This window comes from Acanthaster planci, linkage group LG05 (genome assembly GCF_054643075.1).
Source record: "Acanthaster planci isolate LZ-2023a linkage group LG05, COTS_SCS, whole genome shotgun sequence".
Lineage (NCBI taxonomy): Eukaryota > Metazoa > Echinodermata > Asteroidea > Valvatida > Acanthasteridae > Acanthaster > Acanthaster planci.
The window spans coordinates 2,855,736-2,867,044 of record NC_141781.1 but is presented as its reverse complement, the minus strand read 5'-3'; the positions used below and the strand labels follow the sequence as shown (position 1 = coordinate 2,867,044).

General features: G+C 42.3%; 1 protein-coding gene across 2 annotated transcripts; it reads left to right on the top strand.

Moving 5' to 3' along the window:
* Positions 1-224: 224 nt before the first annotated feature.
* On the top strand, positions 225-9,553 carry LOC110982950 (uncharacterized). Of its 2 annotated transcripts, none has more exons than XM_022241763.2 (5): positions 225-638; positions 1,741-1,982; positions 3,664-3,863; positions 5,340-5,462; positions 6,807-9,553. In XM_022241763.2, exons 2-5 carry the CDS (start codon positions 1,783-1,785, stop codon positions 7,373-7,375), a joined length of 1,092 nt encoding a protein of 363 aa, XP_022097455.1. In that variant the 5' UTR covers positions 225-638; positions 1,741-1,782; the 3' UTR covers positions 7,376-9,553. The 2 variants fall into 2 exon arrangements, with proteins under 2 accessions (XP_022097455.1, XP_086992962.1); XM_087136836.1 differs by lacking the exon at positions 225-638 and adding an exon at positions 828-971.
* The last annotated feature ends 1,756 nt before the right edge of the window (positions 9,554-11,309 follow it).

The window sequence follows — 11,309 nt, the reverse complement described above, 5'->3', positions numbered from 1 at the left end:
ATGTTAATTGTTATAATTTTTTGTGTCGTATTCACTGGAAATTTATGAACCGCGGAAAGGGCCGGTCATACAAAAGTACTTTTAAGCAAATCGTGCTGAAAGGGATGCACTGGGCGCAGATCCAATGAGGGCGCTGTAATAGCAGCGCATATGACGCAATGAAATGAATGAAACTGCCGGTCGTGGCAGTCACGTCACTTCAGCTGACTGTACTGGCTAGGAAGGTTATGACCAAAGATTATATAGCGCCGCGTAGCGGCGCAAGATGGATTTATTCGGCCATAAAGGTGTTATCACCAAAGGCGCCATTCGAGTGTGGACGTTCATGTGTACGTGTATGCGTGCCTGTCGCAGCGCCTGCGCATTATCATTCACTGCGCAGTCGTAGTCCGACCAGAATGGCGCTTATGTGATAACGTTTTACGCGTATTCATGGTGAAGTTTCCCATCTTGCGCCGCTACGCGGCGCTATACGATCTTTGGTTATGACTTGTGTACATGTGTAATAAGACGACCTACTGACCTCGTCCAATAACTTGGACCCTGCGGTCCCTATAGCACAGGCTACGGTCAAAGTTACTCGGACCACCATGGTCGGACTAGGTCCTTTGTAAGACCCTTGTATTGTTCTAACTGTGGTAAGACCATGTCGAAGAATTTTCTTCAGTGAAGTTATACTTAACTTGGCCCAGGTTGGACGACGTCTACATTCATTGCATTGCTTAGTCGCAGTGCATTGTAGACGTCGTCCAACCTGGGCTATACTCAACTTACGTGTAAGCTGACAGTGACAGGCACAGACCTTGACAGGACCTTTAACAGTTTAAGGACATGTTATCGTTCATTGTTGTCGCTTTTTGATTGCTAATTTTAGGATACCCCTGCCCCAGAACTGTGGAGTTTGTCGTGAGGACGAACGCCGTGACAGTTTTGGGGTAGGCCTAGCCCAGTGGATGTCGTCTACTTTTCAGGTAAAGACAACGTCCAACCTGGGCTAGGGATAACCTGCCCCTGTAACTGTTGGGTCCGAAATGAGGGCAGGGTTTGAGGGAAAACTGTGTTTTAACACAACATACATGTATACTTTTGCTTGTCGTGTGAAGGAGTCCGTGGCATTTCATACGCCCAAGCCTTGAGTGCCATTTGTCCCTAAAGGGGTCCAAAACCTGCCCATGGACCCTGTCGCAGCAGGTAACAGTTGTTTTGATATACATGGACCATGGTCATAGATTACACAGGAACAGTCTTAGGATATCATGCGGGTCCCGTATGTGTAATTTGCATATTTTCTTGAAAGATAAATGAAACGCTTTGACAGATCGAAACACTTGGACAGCAAATTAGATGTTGTTTTTCTCCTCCAGGTCTACGGGTTTACAGAGAAAACTAGGATTAATAAAACACTGGGGTTTTGTCAACTGGTTGAATTTCAAGACATTATTTACAATGAACTTCCAATGAAAAATATTTACAAGATTGAAGAGCAAATCATGCAGTGAGACCACACCCAACATAAAGACTACTAACCTGCTTGGAAAACTTCGTACCAGTTGGTTTTTTTTTCCCACCGATGAGGATGCACTTCAACTCACGGCAGATTCCAGTTCACTGATATTTATTTTTACATTTGTGTGGGAGAATACAGCTCCCTAAGTATTGAATTTTGTTGTCATAAAGATGCCAATAAGTACACGCGTACTTGTATCCTCACCTTATGTGCAGCTGTACATTTTTTTGCAGCGTGTATGACACCATCCTGCATCAGTGAATAGCATCAACGAGATGGCAAGTAGTAACTACGACGACCTCTCCAATGAGACAGAGGAGGAATTCACCGCCCGCATCTCAAGCAAAGTGGAAAGCGGCCTGAACTGCATGAGTGTGGCTATGGGGATCGAGACGGGACTCTTCAGGGTCATGATCAGCCTGGGAGAACCCAAGACCTGCCAGGATATTGCGGATGCTGGTGGGTACAAGGAGAGGTGTGTAGATTTGTGGTAACTCAAGTTATCGTAAAGATTGATTATACAACAAAACTTGTGGATGGTTCTTACCACCTTCTTGTGACCTGCTGTGCAAACATGAGTCACCTGTTGACAGAGCCACTTTTGAGTTTACTGAAAGGCCTTGGAAAGAATCTTGCCAAGTGTTTAATCAATAGGAATCCTCAACATTTGAACATCTTCACAAAGTCTATTTTCATCATACCAAACTGAGTGACACAAACTGAGTGACACATCAAAACAAAGAACTCAGTATCTTCAATCTAATACTCAAAAAGTGGCTCCGGTGATGACGGAGGACTCATTTTCACAGAGTGGGTCTCATATTTTACCAAACATCTCAATGCACCGACATCGTTATTACGGCTGCTCATTGGGCCCTTAATTGATAAGCCCATCTCAGCTCCCCAGAGAATACCCGGTTCATAAGTTTAAACCATGCCCACTGCACATAAAGTTATAGGGAACCATGGAACTGGAAGCTTGAGTTTCCATCATCGGCAGCTTGTAATAAGCCATTTGTGAGTTAAAGTTGAACGAAATTACTGAGTTCTTTAATTCCCGTGAACATAACAATTTGAATTCTCCATACTAAAGCCACTGTTGCTATACCTTGTGATTCAGGGCAAGCTTTTGCATAAGTTACATAAAAGATGCTTCGCAACAATACACTGTTCTCAATGGATAAGAAGGGCACATAGGAACGAGTCCATTCCAGAAATGGTGGTCGCTATGCAAAAGCTGAATCACAAGGTATAGGAACAGTGTCTTTAGTCTGGGGAAACCAAATTGTTATGTTTACACGTATGTGCAATCAGATAACACAGGGTAACAGATTTTATTGAAATTTAACTTGCAAATGGCATATCAATGGCCCGTGCGGCCACTTTAGGCACTAACTTGCAGGCCCATAACCCTCCCTGGCATCACAGACATCCATTTACTGCTAGGTTTGCGAAAGGCAAGGAGGGGTTAAAAAGACTTTCCAAGGGCACAGTACGTAACCACCTGCCAGGATTCAAACCCCTAAACCCTATCATTGGGAGTTGCAAGCGGTAATCACTATGCTGCACGCCCACTGTGGCGATTCATCCAAGGAGATGCCATCATGGTGTTGCTTAACTCGCCCGTCCATCCTTAATCTTGAGGCCTGCTCGCATTAACACAGCAGGCAAATCATGACCCCCTATTGGTTGATGAGGTACATGTATTTAACATCCACCTGCAATCTGCGTGGAGCTTGGCACCTCGACAGTCCTCTCTTCTAATTGGAGCTGTTGGAATATCCTGCACGTATGGTGTATATGGACTTTTTAGATAATCAAATATTCAAAGTTGACCAGATTTTGTTTTGCATACATATACATACACATTCCTGACATTCATTTATTCTCTTCATCACTACCACCATGGTAGTTCATGTACCCCCCAAAATTAGCACATTTACAGTGTTGCTGTTAGGTCCCATCTCAAATTTCCTTTCACAAGTACAAGTACATGTAGTGGGTTGATCAGTGACAAAGAAATGCTTTTGTCACAGTTCACTTGAAATTTTGAACAGCCATTAAATTTTCTCAAGGCTGGATAACTTGTTATGGACTTGCGGAGAGCCCTAATGACCTCAATTACAGCACTGCTGCGTGAATGATTTCTTTGGCAGATACGTCCGAGAGTGGTTGGTCAACATGGTGGCGACCAACATTGTTGAGTATGACGCAGCGAGAGAAACGTACTGGCTCCCTCCACACCGCCACTGCATTGATGGGTCGGTGAAAGCCACTGCAATGACCAGGGCAATCCCTACCCTGTGTGCCGCATTCTTTGATGTGGCTGAGTGCTTCAAGAAAGATGGCCCTCCAGGTAGGATGACAGTCCTTCCATACGTCATTTTCATTGTGATTGTTGAGTCATTGCAAAGGCGGAACAAATCAGAACGATTCTGTCTGATTGAAAGTGCTTTCGAAACTCACTTTCGTGAGAAGTTTAAATTTTGCCTCTGATGGCTTATGATCCTCCAAGAATCTCCACACCTGCTGCCCCGGGAGACAGGTAGGATCTGAGGAAGACAGATGTCTTGATGTTTGTGGATTCAGGAAAGTTTTAGCAAAAACACGGACAGTGTCCATGTAGGTTAAAGGTCGTCTGCGAGAGAAAGAAATCACTTGATTTTAAAACTGTCTAAAAAAAGGTGACGTTATTGCACAAGACACATTCTGAAACTTCTCTTGAATATAAGTTTAACCACTTCCTGCCGGGTGACCCTTTTCGAGTGCATAGGCTTTATATGCAGAGACGGGAGCCCGGAACTGGGACAAAAGAGTTGAGTCTTGTAACAAAAGACCTCGCTCAGCACAAAAGACTGAGCTGCTGGGCATTACTGACATTTTTTACTCTCAATAGTGGAGATAATTCAGCCTTCTTTTGAAACAGTATACCACGGTTTGAGGCAATTAGAACGAGCGGATTACCAACGGGGTCAAAAGCTCTCCACCACCGCACCTCTGCACGCTAATCTGGCCCCTATTGAAAAGAGGTCAGCAGTGCATTGTGCCAGTTTCAGGAACAAAAGAATCTTATGTAACACCGCACAATCTGGGCTCTTTTCCAAGGCTGCAGGCCTGGCTGAAATATTCACAAGTCAATGAAGGTTAACTGTCAGCCTTAGATTGCTCTCTGATCATATTTATTTCTCAGTCAAGGGCATCCCCAGGAATTGTTCAGGGGAGGGGGGCAAAACACTCATTTGAAGCAACTTGGTGATTGTCGTCTCTTTTTTTAATTTCTGTTGCTTTCCTCATTTTTTTTCCTTTTATTTCATAAAAAAATTGTACGGGGAGCTTCTTTTTCCCCCTGTGCGCACCCTTTGCTCCCTGTGTGCCCTCCCCCTGCCCTCTGAGCACCCCCCTGTCCTTGTTCTTAGTGGAAGGCAAAGTACACAAAGAAAAATAACTGAAATTAACTTGGGTTAATCTGAACACTTGGAAGGAAACATTTTGTATACATTTTCACAGTATGAGTCATTCTGTAAATTAGGGTCCAATTTTGTTCCTGTCCCTGTTGCATCTGGCACATGATTTTTCAATGTGTAGAATGCAGTCTTTAATTTCCAAGATTGAATAAGTGCTGCAAATTACCTCTTGAAACAAATCAAAAGAATTGGAAAACAATTTCAGTGATGTATCCCTTGTCAAAGTGTACATGTCAGGTGTAACAGGGATAGACAAACGTCACATGTTGGACCCTAACCCCTGAATTTATGTCGCTAGCGACCAATGGTACCGCACATGTACTTGGAATTTGGAATGAATCTTGATAAACGTTTGTTCCACTTTGCAGGTGTGTCCTATGACAAGTATGGGAAGTTTGATGAGTTGATGACCCTGATGAGTCAGGTTTTCTTCAGGGAGCGTTTGGTGCAACATTTCATCCCCACCATGCCTAAGGTGCATCAGGAACTGCGTAAGTTGTACTGACTGGCAAGTCGCAAATGCGTCGTCATCAGAGAGGGCAAAGGTTAGGGTTTCTGTGAGGAACTGCGACATATGCAGAGGGCGGTGGTCTATGCTAGCACAAGTGCCCTGTACATTGCTGTAAAATCATTTTTACAGTAAAGATCAGCAACACACTCCAATGAATACCAAATTATATGTAGTCTTTGATATGCAAATATCACCCCTTAAATTCGCTCCATTTGCTGACAAGATATGGCATCCTCCAAAGCCCTAACGTGCATTTGGTTGGTTGATCCAGAGAATTACACAGAAAAGAACAAGGGATTGCTTTCATTATCATTTCATCATAAATACCTTAGACAATTTAACCAATCCTATTAGTTGGAAAGCCGTGGCTCATTGCATTCTGTGCCCTGATGATGTACGTGTCACACATGGGCCAATCGCCATCCTAGGAGATTATTTAAGACTACATGTGCTTGTGAAAGGCACACACCGTAACATGGCTGGAGGGGTATTTGAAAATAAAAGCAAAATTGTTCACCAAAATCGTTGGAAATGAATAATTTACGAACTTGACTCAAACGGTATTTCTCCTGATCCAGTCTTGAATATTTAAGACCAGCCAAGCACATAATTATTTCTGCAATCTGACATAGAGCAAGATTGTGCTCTCCCGTGCAGAGTGCAAAATGATTCCACGTACGGAAAAGATGTCATCCATTTTTATGGTCCTTTTCACAAGTGTAAAACATATGCCCCAGTGGGGGAGGGGCTTACAGCCTTTGTAGGCAATCATAAACTTGGACGAGCCATCAACCTTTTGTCGCATACGCTCTTTGGGGGAGGGGCAGGAAGGAGAAGCTCGATGAAAGAGTTCCTTTTGGTAATGGATGCAAAATGATGGCCACCTTAGATTGCACTCTAATACTGGAATGACATTTACAAAATTAATGTCACTAAGTAATGCTATATGTCAATTGTGCACAATCGGAATGAGCGCATTCACTTTTGCTCAGACCAATAAATGGTTATAACATGTACAGTGTTTTGTCAGAAATTCACCTTCTGCATTGAATTAGAAACTGACAATCCAATCCGTTGAATGCATCAGGTGCAATAAAGATTCAGACAGGAGCCACCCATTGTCAATTCCTGGGAAATAAAAGTTGACCAGACTAACTTTCGTTGACTTGACCTTTTAGTTCTTAAATTTGCCCTTGCTTAAATTTTTTCGTAGATGAACAAATTTGTGAAAAAAAATTTATGTGAGATGTCACCAAAAGACACTTTCTGGCAATCAGGAACTGTGTATGTTAATTCTTCACTTTTCTGCATCGTTGCTGTGCAGAGCAAGGCATCAAGGTTCTTGAAATCGGATGCAGTCAGGGCATCTCAACGATGGCCATTGCCAAGAACTTTCCCAAGAGTCAGGTGTACGGAATCGACATCACCGAAGATGGCATCAGGCACGCCCAGGTGAAGGCCGAAGAGATGGGCATAACAAATGCCCAGTTCCTTTGCATGTCCGCCAGTCTCTTGCCGGCGGACTGGTCCGAGAAGTTCGACTTTGTATTCATGCACAACGTCCTCCATGACTTGCCCCACCCGATGAAGACACTCATCGAGGTTCATCGCATCCTCAAGGTGGGTGGGACCATGTCAGTCATCGACCCAGCCGGCTACTCCAAGTTGGAGGATAATTTGTCCAAGGCAGCTGAGTTTACCAGATCTGTCTCTGTCCTGAGTATGATGAATTGTGTGCCGACCTCATTATCAGTTGAGGGTGGGATGGGCCTGGGAGCACTCTGGGGGCGGGAGAAAGCCCAAGAGATGATGCGAGCTGCCAAATTTGAAGTAATTGCAGTAAGTCCAGTGGCCACAAGGAATTCCCTCAACTATCAGTGCCAGAAAATTTGAAAAAAAAAACAACTTTCCAATTAAATTGCTTCCATGAGTAGTGAATTCCGAGCACCCCCTCCAATTAAATTGCTTCCATGAGTAGTGAATTCCGAGCACCCCCTCCAATTAAATTGTTTCCATGAGTAGTGAATTCTGAGCACCCCCTCCAATTAAATTGCTTCCATGAGTAGTGAATTCCGAGCACCCCCTCCAATTAAATTCTTTCCATGAGTAGTGAATTCCGAGCACCCCCTCCAATTAAATTGTTTCCATGAGTAGTGAATTCCGAGCACCCCCTCCAATTAAATTGCTTCCATGAGTAGTGAATTCCGAGCACCCCCTCCAATTAAATTGTTTCCATGAGTAGTGAATTCCGAGCACAACAGACTGGCCAAACTCGAGTTTGGAAAGCACATGAATTTTGTCGAATTACAAAGAAGAGTTAAGCATCGAGCAAAGCTGGGGCTGGAGATGATGTGCAATGCCCTATTTCTATGGACCTTCCAAGCCTGTGCCCCTTTAATGTCTTTGCATACTTGTCTCTCTTTCTCTCTTCCACACCGATAATTTTGAATAACTGTACAAATAAATGCAATATCTAGACTTTGGACACTTGATAAAAAGACATTGCTACGTTGTGTCACATCGAAGCCTGTTGATGTGCGAGTTGATACCCATTCATCAACTCACTACAAATAAAGCAATGTATCACTGGCTCTCATTTTGTACTTCTAATGTGATTTTTAAAAGTATTTTTATGCTAAAATTATTGATCGTATCAGTAACTTGTGTAACGTTTTTTGTTTATTTTCCACATAGAGTACTAGAATCAATGTAACAAAGTTGAATAGATTGTTATGTTAATAAACAAAACATGCATGATTTTATTTGAAGATTTGTACCCATTTTGTAATATGCCCATTTTCTCCCGCTGGACCAAAATTGCATTATCACAAATTGATGACTTAGGGGATTGACTTACAGGGTTGTGCTCATTATTCCAGAGATCATTAAAAATGAAAAATCATTTCAAAATCAATTTTCAGTGGTTAATATCAGTGGAGTTAAAAGGGAAAAGTAATTATTTGGTTACAAAATTGCATTCTACTGTCACCCGTAAAAAGTGAACGTTAGCGTTTCTGTTTTTGAAATTTTTCATATTTTAATAATTTTTATGCTGCCCTGCAAAGTAAATTTTTGGGTTTTATGCCCACACAAATGCCCATATTCATGAGCAAAACTGTGATGTAATTCGTGGGAAAATCTCCATATTCACCTCAATTTCGCTAAAACTGCTGAAATTTCTTAGGTTTCTTTCTTTTTTTTCTTACATTCGTGATTTGGCTTATGTAATCACATGACAGTACGAAAACAAGCAACCCTTTTTCAGAAATGTTTCAATGAGCAAATTTGGGGTTCACAATTCCAACGGTAAAACGTAAATTGAATACTCCCTGATTGACAGAACGGCAGTTGTGCCGTCACTTCTACGTATAAAAACGCACGGACAATGTAAAAGTTCTGATAATAATAGACTATTGGTCATACGGTTAGGAAAAGTTTAAGGATTTGAAAAAAGTTTGAGAAAAATTGATCACATTGGCCCCTTTAAAGCACCGAATGCGTATGCCCAGCAATAAGCTATTACCTTTTCTCTGTGTACAGTTGCACTGAATGTTTCGTAGACACAGTTGTTTCAACTTTTGTGTTCTTCAATGTATGAAAGCTTTTTGTTCCATTCCTACTTGGTTAAATGCATTGAAAAGTGCACTTTTTAAAGCAATTAAAATTAGTAATGCTTTCTTGGACAACTGAGGGCGCAGTTGCTGTGAAGTCATCTTGGGAAGACCTAGTTCAGTACATATGCTTTTCTGTTCAAATTATGAATCTGGAATTTACTCACTGAAACGACTTTTCTTGCTCGTTGCTATGAACACAAACAACAATGCATCAGCAAAGAAGAAAAAAGTAAGTCCAGCAAAATCTGCAGAAATGTGGGACTTTTCTTTGTACAAAACTAATGTCAGATTGATGCTTCTTCCTGGGATGACATCACAGTTTTGCATATGAATACAGAATGTCATTGGCATAATAACAAAAAAGGCAGTAAAATATATTTGAATTGTGCAACAAAAGTTGAAAAATCAGGTTAACTGACATAAAAAGATACATTTTGAATGTTTGCATTACAACAAATGTCGTTTTGTTTTAATGGCGCTTTCAGCAACTCAGGCTATTTGCGCCAATAACTGTACGTTTTTATTCATACACTTCATTAATCAGCATCACATTACGGAGTTGGGAAGAAGGTCTAGTTTTAGAGGCAGGAGGAAACCGGAGTTCCCGGAGAAAACCTGCGAGAGCGAGTATGGACTGGAAACCAAATGCACTTAAAGCCTGGGCCAAGCCGGGACTCAAACCCGAGCCTGATTGGTGCAAAGCGAGGAAAGAACCACTACGCTAACCCGCTCCCCTTAAAACAAATTGTTTGCACCTATCCTTTAAGTTTCTCTTTTTCACTCTCCGTGAAACATGCTTATTTTGTTTCTGCTAGGGATTCGGCACAACCGATTATTAGAGTATGCAATTAAACGGAAGGTCGAATATCCAAGTATGCAGTCTTTCGAATTGACTCGGCCTCAGCCAATGGGTGTGTGTGTTACCAGCTGAGAGATTTCATTTTGGCATTCGATTCTGGCGTACTCTTATTTGTTTCAAGACAGAATATTAATCTGTCCCCCATCACGATGTGTATGTTGCACTGTTCGTCGCTCCCAGAATGACCATTTTGTCCGTGCGTTTCGCCCACTCAGCGACCTTGCGAAGCTCAAATCCACACAGTAATGACAGTGCGGCACCTGTTGAATATGACTGATCATTTTCTCTGCCCTATATCCGCATTGTTTACGCTTCCAGAGAGATTCAATTTGTTTACCACGGATATCTATCCCGAGCACGATTCTCTGAAAGAAAAACATGTACACGTACTCAGTTATCGAATACCCTAACCGTGTTTTAACATGGCTCTGAACGAGTTCAAAAAGTCACACACGCTCAGTCGCTCCCAGGGATGCTGATGTAACAACAAAAGGCCGTGGCTGCTTTATTCCAAAGTCCAGCGAAGTCTCGTGTCGGCCAATGTCCGCATCAAAGTTGCTGCCAGCCAACCCTTATAATTAGTTAAAATTGGGCGATCATCATGCGCATGCGGCATGTTCGCACTTAACAGGCTCAAGAAGCAGATCGTGCGGCCGAGATGACATGAAGGAAACGCTTATCACGCATGTTCCAACTCGGACAAAACGACCTGTGCAGCAAAATTGCACAAGTTCTTGAAAATGTTGGCTAAGACATATGGACATCCTGAAATCGTTTTCGGCCACCTTTCTCTGTTCATCATGTACAACATCAAAACAATGCAATAGCGAGCTGCCTTTTTGAAATTCCTTCCTGTGACGTTTTAGCCCGTTGTGGGTCATTCTGGAACGAAACATCCTTCAAAGAACCGTGAAACAAAATTTAAAGAATAGAACTCACAATTTGTCACTGTTGACGTAAAAGACAGCTTTTTAACAAGAGCTAATCCAGGCTTGATACAAAGATATTGTCCTCTGTCACTAGCACTATTCACGGATGTTGCTTCATTGAAATAATAACACTTGGACTGCATCCATAAATTCATTGCGATCTCAGCTATCCTCTATGTATCCATTGGGGGCTTGAACTAAACAGAAGGCCTTCACCTTTCTAAAAGGTGTGCTGACTGTATGTCCCGCGGCCCGAAAATGGAAAGAAGACATAGTGAATGGCTGTTGTAACTTGTATAAACGAATGCCGCGCTGCCAAACCACGGCTGGACGATGCAGTAGCACGTTGTTCAAAGTTTTGATGTATTTCTTTGAAAATACTGAGAAAGCTTCAGACTATATGGTTGATGCAACTCATCATCAAG

What these genes read in the sequence shown, in the direction of transcription:
- LOC110982950 (XM_022241763.2), top strand. Translation starts at nt 1,783, where the DNA reads ATGGCAAGTAGTAACTACGACGACCTCTCCAATGAGACAGAGGAGGAA. An exon ending in GCTGGTGGGTACAAGGAGAG is followed by an intron (nt 1,983 to 3,663) that starts GTGTGTAGATTT and finishes TTTCTTTGGCAG; the next exon opens with ATACGTCCGAGAGTGGTTGG. An exon ending in TAAGGTGCATCAGGAACTGC is followed by an intron (nt 5,463 to 6,806) that starts GTAAGTTGTACT and finishes GTTGCTGTGCAG; the next exon opens with AGCAAGGCATCAAGGTTCTT.